Here is a 22,377-nt window from a genome sequence, read left to right as displayed (position 1 = left end):
TTTGGAAGCCTCATTCTAATCTTGAAGCCCACGATAAATTCATCTGAGAGACACTTGTCCACATCTGATCATATCTTAACAAGAACCTGATGACCTACAAAACACCAATCACATTGTCATGAGGTTTTATTCTATCTGTAAAAATAAAGATGAAAATGAAGATGCTGCTGGAAGGCTATTGTAAATACAAAACCTACATCTTGTGAATTACAGTAAAAGACTGATCTTTCAGGTTCTAATGAGGATTTTATTTATTGACAACAAAACTTTGTCTAGGATTTGTCTGGAAGTCATGAGGGATCAATTCACTAGATCAATTATATCTAATTACTTTTAATTGGTTTAAAACTTAAGTATATTATTTGGGGAGATTTTAATTTAAATTGTTTATGGAACCCTAATAAGCCAATAGATACTTCACTAGAAGGAATCAGATTTGCTTGAAATGCAAATATTATCTTAAAGCAGTGCAGGGCGGATAGATTAGATGGACCCCATGAGACCTTCTTCAACCTGACCGTCCATGAAATCATTATGTTCAACTTTATACAATGGATTTTGTGAATAGACCAAGAAGGATTAGAATATATTTTCTGTAGTTTATTTGTCTAGGGAAATTCTCAGCAGATGCAGCTCCTGCTTTCTACCCAGTTTTCCAGCTGTATGGACTGAAGCTTTTGGTCAAGTGACTTGCACAAGATCTCACAGAAAGTCTGTGTTTCAAGGCATGATCTTGCAAAGTGCCAAATAACTTGGAAAAAGTGTTTGTGCCCTGAACTCCCAGTGATATTGATGGGAGTTGAGGTTGCTCAGAATACCACAGGACTGAACTTTCAGCTAGGGGTCCTTTTTGGCAATCCTGCACCCACTGGGGGCACAGACCAGATGAACTTGTTGATGTCCTTCCACTTCTTGTTTCTATCAGTCTCTAAAATGTAGTGCCTACAGTTTAACAAAACTTTTATTTATATGGTCCATTTTTTAATACTGGGCAAACTTCATTAGGTAAAGTGACAATAAAACTGTTGAGAAACTACATGAGTGAATAACTGAAACAGTTATTTGGAAACAGGAGACCATGTCTAATTTTATCAAATCCCTAAATGTCAGGGGGGGTTATACCTCTTATTTTTTGTTACTACAAACCATTTCCCTATTGTTTCACTCAGTACTCAAATCCACCTAAATTACGTTGCTATTATTTGGTGCTGCTCTGTTTTACCAGAGCAATTAAATTGAAAAAGAACCTAATCAAATTCAGAATGGTTCATATGAAGTCCATTTGTTAAATCAAAAGAGGACTGAAGTTACAAGTTTCAAACTCAAGACAAGATTAAACAGATTTATAGCAGGTTTCAAGCTACTAATAAGGATGGATTGCTTTTACTTTAGTTAATTGGTTTAGATACAATAGCTAGGATCATGAACAGATGTATACTTAAGCTTTGAATATCACACTGATGCTTGGATTAGCACTGTTGGTATTAAGCCATACATTGTTTTTTAGATCTATATGATAGCTAAATATAGAGCAAACAAACAAAAAATCACAATTGTTGCACAGATATTCCACCCAATAATGCAGTGCACTGTGCATTGTGATTATTAGTACACTCTGCTGCTACTCAATTAAAACTTAATGGATTAGATGTCTTGTTTAAACCTCGTTATGAAAGATAAAAGATTAACCATTACTTTGTATAGCTGGGGTGGCTCTTTACAGTCAAGAGACATGTTCACAGGGGTCTCCTTTATAAAAGAATTGTCTGCGGTCTACCAACTCTATGTCTGACACTGTTTAAGAAATCTGTCAGTACACACAATCTGAGATCTAAACATGTCTCAATATTAAACCACAACACAAATGAAAATCTGAAAAGAGTTTTGGGGATTTTTTGTTTTGTTTTGTTTATTACAGATGCTCTGACACACATAAACTATCTTCCATGAGAGGGAAGAATGCTTCACAATATTGTTTCATGGAAAAGCGTGGTTTGAAGGTTTACATATGGCATCAATTGCTGTGAGAGAGAATTCGGGTACCTTTTCAAAGGGATATTGAAGTCTATCCTACAGTAACTTGTGGCGCTCCTAGAAATCCTTGAAATCAGAATTTGTATCAGAATGTCTCACCAGAAAAGTTTCAACTATAATAATTTTTGTGCTCTCTTTACTATTTATGAAGTGCACAAATGCATCATATTAATAGCCTGATCCGGTGGGGTGCTCAGCATCCTGTATTTCCACTGAGAGTGCTCAGCACCTCACAGGACCAAGCCCTCAGTGAACTGATTAAACGAATTAGAAAAAAAAATCATGCAAAAATACCTTTCTTGATAAGCTGTTCCAGATTAACAGGTCTCCTAAAACAGGATACAACTGCCTAAACATCTGTTACCAGTGATTAGAAAGAAGACATGATACCCAGAAATAGTATATTTCTTAGCTAGAAGATTTCTATTAATCCTGTTAACACCTGTTAATACATTGAACCAGCTCAGATTCATGGACAATAATGTGTTGATTGCCGAAAATATTATCAAACTACAGAAAATGCTGTAAGAACTCAACACAAAAAGCAGCCAAGTCAGACTGAAAATGAACCGCTCCAAAAACGGAAATTTATGTGGTCTGATACCTTGCCAAAAGTCCAAATCACAATCCAGGGAGAACAAACAGAAGAAGTTGAGCAATATGTCTATTTGGGCCAAGAAATTAACATGTGCCACAATCAGGAAGGTGAACTCTCACGAAAAAAGCAAGCACACTGGTGTGCATTCAATTCTATCAGGGATGTCCTCCAAGGAAAAATCAACCAGACAACACACATCAGCCTCTTCAACTTAACAGTACTGCCAGCAATGTTGTGCGGCAGCAAAACATGGGTGCTGACGAAGACAGAGGAGCAGCAACTGTCTGTCACAGAGAGGGTGATGGAAAGAAGAATTCTGGGAATTTCAATCTGCGATAGAGTCCCCAATGAAGAGATCAGGAGAGCAGAGTGGAGTGTAGGACATCGTTGTTGAGAGCAGGCATAGGAAAATTCAATGGGCCGGACATATAGTGAGGCTCACTGACAATCGATGGACTGCAGCTGTCGCCAAGTGGTACCCACAGGAACTGAAACGACCACTTGGCTGACCTCCAAAGAGTTGGGAAGATTTTATTGTGAAAAGACATGGAGAAGGAAGGCCCGGATATTAATTTTCAGAAGACTAGTTTATACACAGAGATAAAATCCTGGCTCTGTTGAAGTCCATGGAAGTTTTCCAATTATTGGGCCAGGATTTAACCCCAACCTTCTGATTCCAAATATAGCAGGGTTGACTATATACTATAAAATACAAGGCGGGAAATATTTAACAAGTTTCAACACAATAAAAGTCATAACGTAAATACCTTATCAATGGCTTTTCCAACTCGGGAAACACTGCTGTGAATGTCTTTATGATCTGAGGCCAATTTCTGAACTGTGTCTTTTATTCTTTTGCAGCACTGTGTCATAACAAGGGAAATTGTCCCTGACAAGGCTCCATCTTGGTCTAGGCAGAAGACAAGAAAATTAATTACAAACTTTATTATAAACAAATGATAATGCTAAATTCCTCCCAAATAGGTGAAGATAATAAAAGGTGAAAATGGTACTGGAAGAATGAAAAGCTCTGAAAAAAACAAAGTCAAAAGCCAATCTAGAAAGCGTAGGCAAAGCAACATCAGCTAAACGCAGTTTTAAAAAAAATAAAACCGATAGGATATGGGACAACCTCATTAAGATGCCAGTCCCAGTTTTGCTATGGCAGGTACAAATTCTCCTAAATGGAATAACAGTTTTTCAAATTGATGAATTCAAGGTTAATGATAAATAGGACTTTCTAGTGCCTTTCACCAGAGGATCTCAAGGCACTAACATTAAACCAACCTTCCTCACAGAATGTACTGGGGTATCATTTCTACCCTCACCGTAGGATCTACTTTCATTTGTTCAGTTCTTTGAGGATGTACTAGTGCTAGGCATTACATTATTGCGTGCACACGCACACAGAGTCCAGGATTAGAATTTAAGGGCCCTATTCATTGTTGCCCTGGACCTTATGTAGCTATTTACACCAGTGCAAAGTGAGTGCTGAGTGCTACCACTCTGATTTGGTAGCATATTACATTCAAAACAAAGTGCAAAGCAATACCATTCGGGTTCTAAATCTTCTGACTCACAATCCCATGTCTAAATAATTAAACTAATAGGTCTCAAACACTGATTCAAAGAGCAGAGGTGGACCATGGAGCACTTGCTGGTGGTCCACAAAGAGCTGGCTCATCGGATTGTGCTGGATTTCCTCATTTCCAGTTGCTAAATCACATGTGACAGCTAAAAACACATTGTTCCTTTCCAGATATTACTTTTCCATTGCATCAGGTTCAATAGCTGCCACAGGAATGTTATGGGATCACCAGTGGGAGGGGAGGAGGCATACTCTATGTATAAAATAATAAATATGAAAATGTCTGAGAACCCTTAAACTAAATCCCAGTATCTCCCAGGCAATTCACACCATCTATGCCTCAGTTTCCCTATGGGTTAAATAGTCTCAGTTGGAGAAATTGACTTTTTCTCTTCAGTGTTCTGCTTCAATCCCACTTTCTTTCAACTTTTGGATCCCAGATTCCGGAGTACTGTCTCCTCCAGTCTTGTTTTAGATCCTATTGTTGATGAGAGGATTTTTCTCATCACTGCTTCTGCCCAGATCATTCTACGAGTTACATCATTCAATCAAGCACACACACTCAAGGTTTGTGTTAAAATATCCCTCAGGTAGTGTACACAGTGATGGCTGAAGTGACCAACCAGTCCAAGAACGGTTTTCCTAACAGCCATAGCTATAAATTCTCCCAATGAGAAATATTTAAAAGGATGAGATCCTAAAAGTTCCACAACATTTAATAAAACAAGGTTCAAAAAGCAACCATTAATTTTAATCCCTATTCTTTTCTCATTCTGTGTCTTGAATTACTGTTGGTTGGAGCAGAGTGTTACACAGCCAGTTTCTCTTCTGATATTTCAGGCATTACTACATGCGTAACAAACTGCCATCACAGGAGTTGCAAGTGTGGGGAGAGGAGAAACAAAATGTAACTACCATAATATATAGCCCCTAACTTCATGCCTCTTACAAGTTGGGTGAAGGAAATCAAAGACGTCTCGTAACAGAAGAAGTGTAGTTGCAATCAGAGGGACTAGGTACAAATTTACAGCTCCTTATTCCACACACCTGCTTTGAGGTATCTCAACCATATCTGCCTATTTTATTGACAAAGCAATCTTTTTCTGCCATGAGCACCACAGAACCAATACAGCTCCAAAAAAGCAAGCCCCCATTCTGTCTCTAAATGTTAAATTCTAGTTGCAGAATCTTTATTAATTGCAATGTTTAAGGTTGCATGTTTGCTACAGCCATAACAATCACGTTTCTCCTTTAGGTGCTCTTCATAAAGTCATGGTCTTTGTCACAAAGGAAAAGAACTACTAATGCTCCATATTCTTCCTAGTAAATGAATATGGAGTAACAGCAGGCAGCAAGTCTCCTCTATGAAATGTTACATATTTGGCTCTGTGCACACAAAGTAGGGAGCATGTTTATTGGAATGGCTTTCAACTATTAGATAAATCTTATTGTTTTAATAATTGTTATTGTAAAGTAAGGGATATTTGACTTTTCAATTTTCCATGATACATCACTAAAATACTGCATGTCATGACTTAAAAAAACAACCCCTATCTGGCATAAAATCATGACTTTTGTCACAACAAACAGCCAGCCTTGGAGATTATACATGAGGCAGAAAGAAATCATTCCACCCATCAATATTTCCTTATCAACATTCACTAAGATCAGACTAGATGGTTAGAATAGTCCATTCTGGCCTTAATATTTATTAATCTGATATCAACTTGAAAGCTACTCAATTTTTTTTAAAAAGTTAAGTAGTTTCAGGTATCATACTACACCTGTCCACAGATTTCTCTCCCCCACCAATTATTGTAGTTTCACAATTTCCCTAATTAAAAAGAAATCCCTCTTAAGTTGTGTAAAAAAACCCACACACCAAGTGGAAACTGATTATAGAGAAACAAGGACAATCTCTACACAGAAAAGGCTGTCAACCACACAAAGGAAAGACAGAAGAAAAAAGATTTTTTTCCCCTCTAAAATCTTTCAGTTACAGTAACAACTGAGATAACTTGAAACAAATAATGGGTTAAAAAACAACAACTTCAGACAGAAATTGGTGTCCCTTTAATAATCCAATGTTAATGGACAGCAACAGTCTGACACGCATACTCCTCAGGGGTACGCAGAGGTCTTTCAGGGGGTACGTCAACTTATCTAGATATTTGCCTAGTTTTACAATAGGCTACATAAAAAGCACTAGCGAAGTCAGTATAAACTAAAATTTCATACAATAACTTGTTTATACTGCTATATATACTATACATTGAAATGTAGGTACAATATTTATATTCCAATTGATTATAATTATATGGTAAAAATGAGAAATTAAGCAATAAGATAATAATAAATTACTAAGAACAAAGCTGAACACCTTGTTCTATTTAAAAAGTTATAAATCACTAGTGAAAATTAAATTAGAACTTTTGCTATCAAAAAAGGAAGCTTTAGAACGTCCCCAAACAGACTGAAGGTGCATAGTAAACACCCCTTACTTTATTCCAGAGTGTTTACTAAGCAATGGCAATATTCACATTTGGTTGATATGGGGTTATTGCTCATTCATTAGGTACCAACAACATGCATGGCCCTTTACAAGATATGAAAAAAGATAGCACCAGTCTCAAAGCATCTTGCTAAAGGTCTCGAAAAGAGGCACAGCAGGTACACAGTCAGAAGAGAGTAAAGACATACAAGAGTGTTTTGTTTTGTTTTTTTAACAGATAAGAGGCTTGGACACCAAAAAGGGATCCTTGTAGGCTGATCTTTCTGGCTAAAGCAGAATCCCACTGAGGTCAATGAGACCCTCTGCAAGCAGAAGGGTCATACCACACAACTCTCCTTGCAGGATAAGAGTCTCAATTTGTAAAATATATGTTTTATTGCTTGTCTTTAACATATCATTATTGTCGGTGTGTTTCAAGGCACTGGAGTACTTGGTCCTACAGCGCATATTACCCGATGTGGAGAGAATTTTGAGCCCTGACCAAGCCGCCTTTTGCAGACACCATAGCACATGCGACCAAGTACTCACACTGACCATATTTGTTGAAAATGGCTTCCAGAGAAACCTGAAAACAGGCACTGTTTTCATCGATCTAACAGCAGCGTAAAATAAGGTATGGCACACTGGCCTGCTCGTGAAGGTATCACGGGTCCTGCTACCTTGGGTCACAGGCGTTGTTGAATTGTTCCTTCGCAATAGGAGGTTCAGAATCCATATGGAGGAGAAGATGAGTGCTTGGAGACAACAGAGCAATGGGTTACCCCAGGGCTCTGTGCTTTCTCCAACCCTGTTCAACCTTTACATCAATGACCTGCCAACAATGGAGTAAATGAAAGTTCATTTACACAGACAACATCTGTTGCGGGACCCAAGCCCAGACATTTCGCGAGCTTGATGCCATCTTAAACCAGGTCATGATAAAGTTAGCTGACTACTGTAAGACTTGGCGCCTCCAGCCAAGCACCATAAAAACAGTCTCCACTTTGTTCCATCTTCATCACACCAGCGCAACCTGAGAACTGAATGTTTGTCTGAATGGTCAGGAGCTGAAGCACAAAGTGGAAGCATTCTATCTATGTGTGACTTTAGACCTCGCTCTGAGTTACCATGCCCACCTGAAGAAGACAGCAGCTAAAGTTAAGGCGCACAACAATCTTCTTAGCAAACTGGCAGGTTCGTCATAGGGTGCTTGTGCTCCAACTTTGCGGACATCAGCTCTTGCCACCTCGTATTCAGTGGCGGAGTACTGTGCCCCAGTTTGGAGTTGATCGTCACGCACCAAACTGGTGGATACGCAGTTACATGCCGTCATGCGTATCATCTCTGACACCATGCGTCCGACTCCAATCCTATGGCTCCCAGTTCTGAGCAATAATGCTCCTCCTCATATCAGACGAGAGGTTGCCACTGGCCGGTTACTGGAGAAAGTACGTGTCAACTCAAGCCTGCCGCCGCACAATGACCTTTTTAAACCACCAGCTGCACCTCTGCCGTCACGTTGCCCATTCTGGTCTCATCCGCCATGCCAGGATGTCAGGGCGGTAACACTCTGGCGAGAGGAATGGATATCTGTTATAATCCCCAACCAGTCCCTCATCGCCGACCCCACAATTTGCCCGCCTGGTTTTGACCTGCTCCAGTGCCAATGGTTGAATAGGTTCCAGACCGGGCAAGGTCTCTGTGCAGCCAACCAGTATCGCTGGGGCCTTCCTGACAGCCCTTTGTGCAGCTGCGGTGCAACACAGCCGATGATGCACAGTGTCAATGAATCCCTGCTGACTAGGGTCAGCGGTGGCCTAGAAGAACTGCATCACGCCACTGAAGATGCCATCACTTGGCTAGACGACTATGCACACGCTAAACAATAAACAAACATACAAAGTGCTGGCCACTTAGTCAAACCCTTTTGTTCGACAAAGAATTTCTTTGAATTGTGGACCGATAAAACAGGGTGCAGAAGGAACAGATTTAATTTAATTTTTACCTGCCTGGACAACTTGAAAAAAACATGAGGGACTATTAAAAATGTGTTTCCAAAGAGGAAGATTCTCTAAAGAATTAATTTCTGGTAGGTAATGCCACTAGGAATTTCTGATCCACCAACCTTTGAAAAAACAAGGGAACAAGTTTTGGCAGAGGATTAACAGCTGTTCAAGAACTTCTCACAGAATGAAGACTCTACTGCCTATATTGGACTGGACTTCTACAAATACCTAAATTGTGAGATCATCAGAACAGGGCCGACTTCTATAGTCTCTCTGTAAACTGCCATGTCTAAATAACAGCCCTGATCCTGCCAACATCTAACTTTACTCACAGGAGTAATCCCACAGACATCAATGCAAGTAAAGTTATGCAGCTGCATTTGCACAGGACCAGAACAAACAAATACAACTCTTGGAACTAAACAAAAGTGGATTCTTCTAGAGCACAGCGATAGTAAACACAGGACTGGGAGCCAGGAATGCCCAGATTCTAATCCCATATCTATCACTCACTTCCTCTATGGCACTGGGTAAATCACATGATTTGTCTCACCACTCCCTCCCATTACATGTATAAATACTGAGTTACTTACCTCTCAGGGATTTTGCGAGGTTTACGTGGTTCATTTTTATAAAGAGCTGCTATGGCGTATGACACTCTGAAAGTGCTATATATTATTTGAAAATATAATACTCAGGCGGCTATGTTTATCTTCAGCTGAAGCCCCATTAAATCTAGCCCAGAAAATCCAACAAACCTGTTGTTTATGTCACCCAGCCTGGCTCTTATGACTCCTCTTTCAATACCAGTGACTAATCCCATTATTACTCAATGCAAAGGAATAAAGATATAAACATACTGACCAATATAAAGAGGACACAGCAGAATCTCCTAACCAGGAATAAATATTTCTATTCATTAAAGAATAAGTAGGCATACCCAAAATGGACCAATGCTTGTCCCAACTCAACACCCCACAACCAGAAATGCTAACCTCCTCCATCACCCAAATAAGGCTCTGTTTATGCTATGGTTAGAACCATGGTAGCAACAAAGGCATTTAAGTTCAGAGGGTAGCAGAGATCTGCACAGTTTCCCTGAATGAGCATGAAGAAGGATTGCTTCTTTCTTTTAACTGGTCAGGGAAACAGAAAAATGCCCCTGTCCTTGAAATATGCAGAAGTTGGTCTAATAAAAAGACAGGTTTCAGAGTAACAGCCGTGTTAGTCTGTATTCGCAAAAAGAAAAGAAGTACTTGTGGCACCTTAGAGACTAACCAATTTATTTGAGCATAAGCTTTCGTGAGCTACACTGTAGCCCACGAAAGCTTATGCTCAAATAAATTGGTTAGTCTCTAAGGTGCCACAAGTACTCCTTTTCTTTTTTTAATAAAAAGATATTACCTCACGCATCTTGTCTCCCTGTCCTAGCAAGTCAGGAAACCTCTGCTAGACCCCCACACTACTATGAGCAACAATGGTGCCCAAATACTCTTGTTAGCATGTTGTTAACTGTAAGGTGTGGACAGGGTCTAAATTTAAACATGGTTGTAACCTCTTCACTAAATTGCTGTGACTCACCGTTTCCCCCTACAAGGCCATTTAATACTATCTCAGAAACTGTAAACAAAGGCTTGTTTCCCTTTAGGAAAACTGGATAAACATGAGAAAGGAAGAAAAGGAAAGAAGGAAGTTTGTCTACAGTTTCCTTTAACATGTTTTGACTGGCTGGGAATTTTCCCCCATTTACACTCTGTTTGTGAAATCGCTATTTCATTTTCCTTGAGTGCTTAAAAATCACAGCAACTGAAAAAGCCATGGGCCCTTCCAAACTGGCAGGGACAGGCTGGGGGTGATGAGGCCAGGAAGTGGCGGGAGGAGGGAGACACCCAGCCCCGGGGAGTTGTTCCAAACCGGGAAGGGGCGATGGTGGTAGTAGCGGTGGGGAAGGGGGCCGCTGGGACCGGGAAAAGGGGGCCCGAGGAGAAGCCAGACCGGGACATTGGGGAAGCCGGGGGCTCCGGGTCTCTGTGGGGAGAGGGGGTGTGACACGGAGAAAGTGGACCCCCGGGGTTTCTTACAGATACGGCTGGGAAAGGGGCCTGAAGAGAAGCCGAGATCGGGGGGTCGTTCGGACGAGTGGCCGGGATCGGGGAGGGGGGCAAATGGGGGACGCTCGGACAGGATTTAGGAGCCGAAGAGAACCGGGATCGGGGGAGCCTGGGGCGGGGGGTGGGCTGGGGAGGGCTGAGGAGAACCGGGATGGGGGGCGGCTGGGGAGGGTTGAGGAGAGCTGGGATGTGGGGGGCTAGGAGAGCCGGGACCGTGGGGTGGGGAGGGCTGAAGAGCACCGGGATCTGCGGGGGGCGGGGAGTGCGAGGAGAACCGGGATGGGAGGGGGGGCTAAGAGCGCCGGGATCGGGGGGCGGGCTAGGGAGAACTGGGATGGGGGGGGGAGAGCCGGGATCGGGGGCGGGCTGGGGGGAACTGGGATGGGGGGGAGAGCCGGGATCGGGGGAGCCTGGAGAGGGCTGAGGAGAAGCGGGATGGGACGGGGGGAGGAGAGCCGGGATCGGGGGCGGGCTGGGGGGAACTGGGATGGAGAGGGGGGTAGGAGAGCCGAGATCGGGGGGCAGGCTAGGGAGAACTGGGATGGGGGGGGGGAGAGCCGGGATCGGGGGCGGGCTGGGGGGAACTGGGCTGGGGGGGAGAGCCGGGATCGGGGGAGCCTGGAGAGGGCTGAGAAGAAGCGGGATGGGACGGGGAGAGGAGAGCCGGGATCGGGGGCGGGCTGGGGGGAACTGGGATGGGGAGGGGGGTAGGAGAGCCGAGATCGGGGGGCGGGCTAGGGAGAACTGGGATGGGGGGGAGAGCCGGGATCGGGGGCGGGCTGGGGGGAACTGGGATGGGGAGGGGGGTAGGAGAGCCGGGATGGGGAGGGGAGAGGAGAGCCGGGCTGGGGGGCGGGCTGGGGGGAACTGGGATGGGGAGGGGGGTAGGAGAGCCGAGATCGGGGGCGGGCTGGGGGGAACTGGGATGGGGAGGGGGGTAGGAGAGCCGGGATGGGGAGGGGGGTAGGAGAGCCGGGATGGGGGGCGGGCTGGGGGGAACTGGGATGGGGAGGGGGGTAGGAGAGCCGGGATGGGGAGGGGGGTAGGAGAGCCGGGATGGGGGGCGGGCTGGGGGGAACTGGGATGGGGAGGGGGGTAGGAGAGCCGAGATCGGGGGCGGGCTGGGGGGAACTGGGATGGGGAGGGGGGTAGGAGAGCCGGGATGGGGAGGGGGGTAGGAGAGCCGGGATGGGGGGCGGGCTGGGGGGAACTGGGATGGGGAGGGGGGTAGGAGAGCCGGGATGGGGAGGGGGGTAGGAGAGCCGGGATGGGGGGCGGGCTGGGGGGAACTGGGATGGGGAGGGGGGTAGGAGAGCCGGGATGGGGAGGGGGGTAGGAGAGCCGGGATGGGGGGCGGGCTGGGGGGAGCCGGGATGGGGAGGGGGTAGGAGAGCCGGGATGGGGGGCGGGCTGGGGGGAGCCGGGATGGGGAGGGGGTAGGAGAGCCGGGATGGGGGGCGGGCTGGGGGGAGCCGGGATGGGGAGGGGGTAGGAGAGCCGGGATGGGGGGCGGGCTCTCTGGCGGGGCTGAAGGGTGCCCCCCCCATCACTGCCCGAGTCCCGGGCCCGGCGCGCCGCACGTACTCTCGCTCTGCAGGATCTCGCGGCGCAGCCCCCCCGCGTACTGGATCAGCTCCTCCAGGCTCCGCTCGCAGAGCTGCCCGTAGCCCGAGAACTTCTGCAGCACCTTCTCCAGCTCCCGCTCCACCGTCACACACTGATCCATGGCGAGCGCGGCGGGGCTCCCCGCTCGCTCAGGCCGGGTCTCCCTGCCGCCGCCGGGCTCCCCGCCGCTCGCCGGGCCGGAATTTTGTTTAGAACTTCTCCCTGAGGCTGGCGGAACAGTGTTATTGTGCAGGCAGCGCAAAGGCAGCCGGGGTCCTGAGCGGCAGCGGGCTCACTCGCTGCGCAGGCAGTGGACTAGACACCCGAGGTCCTCAGTCAATTATTGTTCAGGCTGCACCGTGGACAGTCCGGGTCCGGAGAAAGGCTCTGTTTAAAACGGCCGAGGGTCGGCGGCGGTTTTGTTACTTCGGGATCGGGAATGATCACTCGGCTCCTTGCGCCGTGCGTGTGCTGTGGCTGTACGGGGGGTTGGAGTTCTCGGTGGAATTATTCTTCAGGCAGTGCCACGGGCTCCTGCGGTCTGGGAAGGTCTTTGATAGGCTGCTGGATGGCCAGCTGGGGTCCTCGCCTGCATTGTTTTTCAGGCAGCCCCACAGACAGCAGGGCTGGAGGAGATGCCGGGAGGGCGCGCCATGGTCGCGCCAGGGCCTGGGCGGGGGGCGGCGGCGGCGATGGGGGCGGGGCTCAGAGGTGGCGGCAGGGGCTGGCTGCCCGCCCCTAATGGGCAAAGAGGCGATTCGTAGGGAGAAGGCTTGGGGGAAGACGGGTGGGGGCTGCACCCTGGGGGCGCTCAATGGCGGGCAGCCCCTTCACAGGCTCTCCTGCCCCTAGGTAGGCGACGGGCTTGCTTCAGCCAGCGCCAGGGGTGGGAGCTTGCAAGGGAGAGGCGGTGAGGTACCTGTGGGGGCGGGGGTCAAGGGCTGTGTCTGCAGATATAAGTGCTCGGGTGCGCTTTTGAGGGGGGCAATGCAGGGAGCTCTGCCTCCAGCTACACGCACCTTGCTGTCAAGGCAGTAAGAAAAGGAGGACTTGTGGCACCTTAGAGACTAACCAATTTATTTGAGCATGAGCTTTCGTGAGCTACAGCTCACTGCATCGGATGCATACTGTGGAAAGCTCATGCTCAAATAAATTGGTTAGTCTTTAAGGTGCCACTAATACTCCTTTTCTTTTTGCGAATACAGACTAACACGGCTGTTACTCTGAAACCTGTCAAGGCAGTAGTTACCCCTGAGGAAACCACACAGACAGTGATCCTGCACGGGGTATGCAGTGTCAGTGGCCTAAGGTGATACCTGTGGAGCAAGTACTGGCTGTAGGGAGAAGGCTTGGGCGGGGGGGGGGAGGTTGATTGTGCTTGCTGCTTTCCTGGGTTTTGTAACTTGCCAGTGGCCTTTTTCCAGGAGAAGCTGGCACTTTCTACATGGACTGGCTCAGGCAAAAGCATTTGAGGAGTCCTAGAGCTATGACTTCTTCACCCAGGATTCTGCCCAGATTGAAACATCTTATCTGGAAAACTAATGGAAGATAATACATGTTTAAAGTATCTTCATTTCCACCACTTTGCTTCTGTATGTAAACTTACCACCTGCTTTGTCTAGTCAAGCTTTAAAGATCTTATTTCCATCTCTTCACAACTTTGGGAGGGTGTTGCATATGTCATTTTATTGCTGTTGGCTTCATGAATCTGCATATGGTTCAGTGCTCGGAGCTTTTTTCAAACAGCAGCCATCTGGAATAAGAGCAGAACTTTTGTAGTTTTTACTGTTGCTATTCAGAATCCTATCCCATATGTAGTAGTGGAACTGACAAGAACTATGCCACTTTAACCCTGCTACTTGGAAAAATCCTGAGAGGCAGCAAAAGAAACTACTTGAGAGGGAAATTCAGAGTATGAAGGAAGGTGGAGGATAGACTAGTAGAACCCCTTTAAGGTTAGGGGCTGGTAGACAGAATGCTCCTTTTGCAGGGGGAATGTCTGGGGAGGGGGCTTCAAAGCTGTCAGACACGTACTAGCAAGAGGCTGACATAAAAGATGGAGCCCTTGAGTAGGTTAAAGGGACAACACCATGGTAGGAACATGGTAACACAGTTTCCTTTTCCAGCAAGTTGGGAAGGGCAGTTGGCTTTTCACTAGATCATTTAAGTTGGGCAGTGAGCTTCCTCCTGTCCTTTTATTTTGGACTCTTTGTCTAGTGAGTTTAATCTTTTGACTAGCTGGTAAATTTTTCAAACCCTGCTTTAAAACTTCATCCCATTGCTTAACATCACTGACTCAGTATTCACTGTATTCTCACTTTTCTGATGGGGAAACTGAGGCAGAATGTCACGAATTGTGATATCACACAGTGCTTGCTGGAACTTGTGTTGATTTGTGACTGTTAAAACTGTACAATGATATCTTGCCTTTGCACAATATAGATAATGCTACTGAAATTTCATTTTAAAGGATACTGTTAGCTGGGGTGTTTAAAAAAACACTTTTTAAAATTTCCATTGTATATAGTTGCATCTTAAAGGCTTGAAAATACTACTTTCCCTATCGTTTAGCAAAGGTTTTGGGGGTTTTTGTCCTATTTCTCAATTTAACTGTATTTTGTTTTTAGTTCCAAACTACCAGCAGGCGGGGAGTGAAGGCACTTCTGATTGTCAATGAACAGTTAAGACTTCAAATTTGTCTGTCCGACAAAACATGGTTGTCCTGGTTTTCAAGCTTTGGTCTATTTCTTTCGGGTAAATAAAAATGAAAGATTGTTGCTGCTGTAACTGTCTAAACGTATTTCTCCATGTTCATTTTTGTACCTAAATCAGAGATTCCACTTTATAAGTAATAGAGTACTCTATTCACACTCACAGTACTTGCTTTTTGAGTACAGGATGAGTTTTCTGACCATTCACAAGTAATTTTGCGAAATAGGTTGTTAGAATTAATTTTAAAATGGGCCTTTTAAAAATACCAGTACATATCTCGCCTTTCTTTGGTCCAAACATTCTTAACAATTGAATTAGGGACTTTTCAGACTTTTCATATAGTTAAAACTCACTGAATACTTATGTGTAGGCTACATTTGAAAAAAATTGGGTTGTAATTCAGCAAAGTTGATGGTTGTATCTAGCCTATAATCATCAGTATAGTTAGGGCCAAGTTTGTAGGTTGGGGAGATAATGTGGGGTGGGGGACAGATGGGGGAAGAGGGCTGTGTTAGACTACAGGCCTTGTCTACAGAGTTTTTTCTGCTTTAATTGAAACGGCTGTTGCATGTGCACACTAGCTCCTTGTGTTGGCAGAGTGCATCCACGCTAACAGCTCTTGCATCCACACAGAGAGCAGTGTACTGTGATAGCTACCCCCACTGTGCAACTAGCTTCGGGGTGCTTTGGGAAGGGTTTGTAATGCCTCATGGGGCAGGTACAGCATCATATGATGAAGGTTTCTCAATCCCATTGTTCCAGGGGCATTCTAGTAGATTGTCAGCTGCTTTTTCAGATGAAGAGTGTGGGGGAGGGAGAGCAGAGCGGTGTGTCTGAGGCAAGGGAGACAGCAGGTTGACTTATCCTGAGGCAGGGAAAGGTGGACGCCACCACCCCACATCAGCCCCCAGCTCTGCTTGGCACAGCACTCTCTCCTGCAGCAGCCTACTCTGCCTGCCTATGGTTCTGTGATTCTCTCCAAGTTCTGCCACAGCGGCATTCTGAGCAGCTCTGTGAGCTCTTCCTCTTGAGGAATATGTCAAAGTAGCACAGCAGTCCTGTCCCTGCAGTAGCAGTCTGCCTGCTGCTGTGTTCCTAGTGCATGGAGGGTAGAACAGGAGCATTCCACATCAATGATTTGCTCTTTGTTTCCCCAAAGGGTGCAGCATGCACAGCTGTCAGATACTTCCTGGAGCTGTGAGAGGGGAGGGGCACATGCCTACGGAGCAGCAGAGATCAAAACAATGAGCCAAGCGGTCATGGCAGGCACTGTGGAATAGTGGTGGCAGGCACTGAGGGATACTTGTGGAAGCCAGTTATGTCAACTAAACAAACAGCAGTGTCTACACTGATGCTCTGTTGCTTTAATTTTGCCACAAAAAGCTTTATGCCTCTTGTTGAGGTGGTCTTATTTTGTCTGTAAAACAGCAGAGTTTTGCTGCTAAAAGTAGCTTTGTAGTGTGTACACCTCCCCTGTTTTGTCGGCAAAAGCCAGCTTTTGCCAACAAAACTTTGTAGTGTATACAAGGCCTAACCTAATATGATGGGGGATACAGCCTAGTCTATCTGCTCATATCTCTGTACTTCAAGGGCTCCTCCTGCCCCAGTTCCCCTAACTGGGCCACCTAGGTGCAAAATGGAGTTGAGGCAGAAGTGTTGTGGGGAGCCTTTCAACTACTGATGCTAAGCCAGATTCCAGTCTGATTCACAGGCCCCTCTTATACAGAGAAACATCGGTAGTCTCCACTTCTTTGCTGTGAAAGTCTCAGTCAGTTACCTTGCTGCCCAGTCTACCACTGAGCATTGATAGAAAATCAAATTTTAAAAAGTAGTGATGTTTGTGTCCTTACTATTAGGACAGTCATATTCCAGAGTTTCATGTTTTGGTTTGCTTGCCAAAATATCAGCATGTGAATACATATGAACTGCCAGAAAGTTGAACAACAAGCTTAAAGAAATTATTTTAACCAAAAACCACAGTCAACAGTGTGTGGGAAATGTTGGGACTAACTTTTGAGGCTCTTGGCAAAGGCAATGCTGTTCTGCTTCACTTAGTCCATTGACAATAGGAAATGCCATATTAGAGACAAGTATTGTCTATGTGCCCCTACCACACCTTGCTTAATTGACATTAAACAGTTTTGCTGTGTGGACTTTTATTTTAATTATTGCTATGTGCTTTCCAAACTGAGGAGGAGCTGAACAGCCCCTACCCTGAAAAGCATACACCCTAAAAACATAAAAGCAGTGAGGGATACAACATATGAGCAAAGTATTCATATGATAAGTCCACTGCTTATTAAAAATCCTGAACAAACTTTTAACTGAAATTAAACATGGTAGGTTCCTCCCACCCATCACTCCATGTATGTCTGAGGTGCTCACTTTAAATAAATATATAGGAATTAGTCAGCTAGGTTCTTGTATGTGTCTCAGAAGAAGTAGATCTTTAAGAGGGATTTAAAGGAGAAGAGGGTTGCAGCACGGGTACAAAGAATCTGTTAGGGGCCTGACGGCAGGTGATGTTGAACATGCTTTTTGTAATGCTGTAAATTACATTTTGGACCTATCTATGCTAGTAGCCAAACAGTTTTCAGCACATGGTGGGCTGGTCCTGTTAGTGGTCATTACAGCAGTGAGTCACTTTCTCATTATTTAGAAGGACCCTTAGTGCATGGAAGATTTGACAGAGACCCAGAAATTATGCCTCACATTTGTCAGCTTGATAAAGTTTTGTGTACTGTGACATATTATGAAGAAATGGGAGAGCATTACGACCCCTCCCTCTCATAGATTAACTTTAAAATACCAACTGATCCCTGGGTACGTTCTGTTCAAGCTGGTCTTCCCCCATGTGACTCGGTATTGAGCAAAACTACCTCCTAAAATCAGTTTGTCCTTAACTGTCCAGTATTGGAGCTATATGGTTCATCCTTCAAATCTTTACTCTTCACTACCCCTTCACAAATGTACATCGTAAGAATAAGGGACTATGACTTTCAATATAGGGAGCAAAGTTGATAAAGCCAAAAGGCTCAGCTTGTGACCAGCTACCACTAAAATCAATTACCTTGTCACTCTTGACGATCGGAACTCTACTCAGCAAGTACACGGAGGATAAGAGTAGCCATGTTCAAATTTGGGGAATGGTATCTATGGTGTTCTCAGTGAAGGGGCCCTGGCTGTGAACTAACATGCACCAGAAATTAGGTTGAGCTTGTGTCCTGAGACAGCTGAGGCATATTGCTAGACTTGTTTTTCTGTAGGCCCTGCTATTATTAAGGAGCCTTAGGCCTTGTCTACATTACACAGTTTTGTCAACAAAAGTCAGCTTTCATCGACAAAACAGTGGAGGTGTACCACTGCAATGCTTCTTCTAGCAAGAAAACTCTTCTGCTTTGCCAACAAAATAAAACCACTTCGCTGAGAAGCATAGAGCTTTTTGCAGCAAAGTTATATCAACTAAGTGTCAGTGTAGACACCGCCTTTGGTTATGTTGCTCTAATTGGCCTCCATGAGGTGTCCCACAATGCCCATCGTGACAACTGGTCAGCAGTTCGAACTTTGCTGCACTGCACCTAGGTACAAAGGTATCCACCCTTCCCCCTTTTAAGGCCCAATACTTTTTGAAATTCCACTTCCTGTTTGCTCCCTGTGGACAGCTGAATGCATCTTCCCAGCTGACCATGGGGGCTCCATGCAGCAAATGCTCTCCCACTTGGAGCACACCTGAATTGTTGGATCTGCTGGCACTGTGGGGAGAGATGCTTGTGCAGTCGCAGTCCCAGCTACGCTTTAGCTGTAGGAACTTCAATACTTACGGTCAGATTTCGTGTGGCTTGTTGGACAAGAGTTACGAATGGGACACATATCAGTGCTGTGGTTTTGTGACGCTTTTCTTTTCATACAAATCTTAAATCGGGGGCCTAAGCTGCCTGACCAACTGATCTAACTCTGCTTGGCTTTTCTATAGTTCAGTGTGCAAAGATTACATTTTTATTGGTAAATGTCAATTTCATCATCCACACACAAAAATGACAAAATTGGTAATTGAAATGTAACAAATAGGCAATGTAAGAAAAATGCTGCTTGCGAACTTATTAGAGTTTGATTTAAGGATATCTACTTTGTATATTTTGGCATGTGATGTTGACAATTTGTGTTTTAATGGTTATAAAGCTTTTACTTTTTGAATCTCAATGCCTACAATCATTAAATAATTACTATCTGATGCCTCCCCCGCCCCCAATTTCCTGCAATTTTGAACATTTCAGTTAATAAAAAAAGTCTTAAACATTAAAATGTCAAAACTATTAAAAAGTCTATAGTCAGTCACCATAGACAGGTTTCAGAGTAACAGCCCTGTTAGTCTGTATTCGCAAAAAGAAAAGGAGGACTTGTGGCGCCTTAGAGACTAACCAATTTATTTGAGCATAAGCTTTCCTGAGCTACAGCTCACTTCATTAGATGCATACTGTGGAAAGTATAGAAGATCTTTTTATACACACAAAGCATGAAAAAATTGGTGTTTACCACTACAAAAGGTTTTCTCTCCCCCCACCCCACTCTCCTGCTGGTAATAGCTTATCTAAAGTGATCACTCTCCTTACAATGTGTATGATAATCAAGTTGGGCCATTTCCAGCACAAATCCAGGTTTTCTCCCCCCCCCACCATAGAATTTACCATTAACATCCAACTGAGCACATAAATTAAACTCCAGCTCTGGCAAGGCACAGGAGGGTGAGGGGGGGTTCATCTCTCTGGAAGCACTTAGGGCCTGATCCTGGGGAGCAGCAGCATTTGGGTTGCTTGTTATCACTTTGGGTGAGAGGAATAAATCATGTGAGTTAAGGGGGGAGCACACATGAATCTCCACCGACAGAGGCCCCACAAGACAATCTGCCATCCTAGGCAAAACTGCATTTGGAGCCGCTCCTCCTCACAAAGGGGCAGCAGATTTGCCCTCCCCCTGTCATGATGGGGGAGCAGCCGGGCCATATTTGAGTAAGTGGCATTGTGACCTGGCCCATGGGGTTACAAGGCCACCCAAATTTGACCCAGCCACCTCTCCATCATGACAGAGGGGTGGCCGGGTCAAACCTGCAGCCCTAGGCAGCTGCCTGGCTTGCACACAGGTGGAGCAGCCGCTGTCAGCAGGAAGGACCGGGCTCCTCGGGTTACACCCCAGTTCACTTGCCCTGGAGCTCCCTTGTTCGTGGGGTGTCAGCCCTTCACAGCAGGGCCGGGGTGGGGGAGGGATGCTGCGGACTCGCCAACGCGGTTATGAAAAAGCCCGGCTCGGGGTGCTAAAACCATGCCTGCCCCACGCCTCAGCCTCTCCCGCTGCCGCCTCGGCTCGCTTGGGTGGGGGCGACTCGGTCCCACAGGGAGCCCGGGAGCGGCGGGCTGAGGTAAACGCTCTGCTGCCCCTGTGCTTTAGCACATGATAATCCCAGTCACAGGATATGGGGGGGAGGATCATTCCCTGGGGGGCATGTGTCCGGGGAAGAGATGGGGGGGGGTGAATGAGGAATGAGTATCCGGGGCTGGGGAAGAGATGGGGGGATAAGTGTCCGGGGCCCGGGAATGGGGGGGAGGGGGATTAGGGGCCGGGGAAGAGATGGGGGGGGATAAGTGTCCGGGGCCCGGGATGTGGGGGAGGGGGATTAGGGGCCGGGGAAGAGATGGGGGGGGATAAGTGTCCGGGGCCCGGGATGTGGGGGAGGGGGATTAGGGGCCGGGGAAGAGATGTGGGGGGGAACTAAGTGTCCTGGGCCCGGGAATGGGGGGGAGGGGGATTAGGGGCCGGGGAAGAGATGGGGGGGGGATAAGTGTCCGGGGCCCGGGATGTGGGGGAGGGGGATTAGGGGCCGGGGAAGAGATGGGGGGGGGATAAGTGTCCGGGGCCCGGGATGTGGGGGAGGGGGATTAGGGGCCGGGGAAGAGATGTGGGGGGGAACTAAGTGTCCTGGGCCCGGGAATGGGGGGGAGGGAGGATTAGGGGCCGGGGAAGAGATGGGGGGGGGATAAGTGTCCGGGGCCCGGGATGTGGGGGAGGGGGGATTAGGGGCCGGGGAAGAGATGGAGGGGATAAGTGTCCGGGGCCGGGGATGTGGGGGAGGGGGATTAGGGGCCGGGGAAGAGATGTGGGGGGGAACTAAGTGTCCTGGGCCCGGGAATGGGGGGGAGGGAGGATTAGGGGCCGGGGAAGAGATGTGGGGGGGATAAGTGTCCGGGGCCCGGGATGTGGGGGAGGGGGATTAGGGGCCGGGGAAGAGATGTGGGGGGGAACTAAGTGTCCTGGGCCCGGGAATGGGGGGGAGGGAGGATTAGGGGCCGGGGAAGAGATGGGGGGGATAAGTGTCCTGGGCCCGGGATAGGGGGGAGGGGGATTAGGGGCCGGGGAAGAGATGGGGGGGGGATAAGTGTCCGGGGCCCGGGATGTGGGGGAGGGGGATTAGGGGCCGGGGAAGAGATGTGGGGGGATAAGTGTCCGGGGCCGGGGATGTGGGGGAGGGGGATTAGGGGCCGGGGAAGAGATGGGGGGGGGGATAAATGTCCGGGGCCCGGGATGTGGGGGAGGGGGGATTAGGGGCCGGGGAAGAGATGGGGGGGGATAAGTGTCCTGGGCCCGGGATAGGGGGGAGGGGGGATTAGGGGCCGGGGAAGAGATGGGGGGGATAAGTGTCCGGGGCCCGGGATGGGGGGGAGGGGGATTAGGGGCCGGGGAAGAGATGGGGGGGGGATAAGTGTCCGGGGCCGGGGATGTGGGGGAGGGGGATTAGGGGCCGGGGAAGAGATGTGGGGGGGATAAGTGTCCGGGGCCGGGGATGTGGGGGAGGGGGATTAGGGGCCGGGGAAGAGATGTGGGGGGATAAGTGTCTGGGGCCGGGGATGTGGGGGAGGGGGATTAGGGGCCGGGGAAGAGATGGGGGGGGATAAGTGTCCGGGGCCGGGGATGTGGGGGAGGGGGATTAGGGGCCGGGGAAGAGATGTGGGGGGATAAGTGTCCGGGGCCGGGGATGTGGGGGAGGGGGATTAGGGGCCGGGGAAGAGATGTGGGGGGGAACTAAGTGTCCGGGGCCCGGGATGTGGGGGAGGGGGATTAGGGGCCGGGGAAGAGATGGGGGGGGATAAGTGTCCGGGGCCGGGGATGTGGGGGAGGGGGATTAGGGGCCGGGGAAGAGATGGGGGGGGATAAGTGTCCGGGGCCGGGGATGTGGGGGAGGG

General features: G+C 47.3%; 1 protein-coding gene across 1 annotated transcript in view; it reads right to left on the bottom strand.

The window, feature by feature from the left end:
• The window catches only part of RMND5A (required for meiotic nuclear division 5 homolog A), a 44,924-nt gene extending 32,207 nt beyond the window's left edge, over positions 1–12,717 (bottom strand). The window contains exons 1-2 of the mRNA XM_073342887.1: positions 12,413–12,717; positions 3,400–3,542 (exon numbers count right to left, since the gene is read on the bottom strand). Coding sequence (XP_073198988.1) covers positions 3,400–3,542; positions 12,413–12,554 — 285 coding nt within the window. The 5' untranslated portion in view covers positions 12,555–12,717. The remainder of the gene's footprint in view (positions 1–3,399; positions 3,543–12,412) is intronic.
• Positions 12,718–22,377: the final 9,660 nt, after the last annotated feature.

The sequence above is a fragment of the Lepidochelys kempii genome, chromosome 4, assembly GCF_965140285.1.
Source record: "Lepidochelys kempii isolate rLepKem1 chromosome 4, rLepKem1.hap1, whole genome shotgun sequence".
NCBI lineage: Eukaryota > Metazoa > Chordata > Testudines > Cheloniidae > Lepidochelys > Lepidochelys kempii.
Note: the sequence above shows the minus strand (reverse complement) of the source record. Positions and strands in the feature narration are given on the sequence as shown.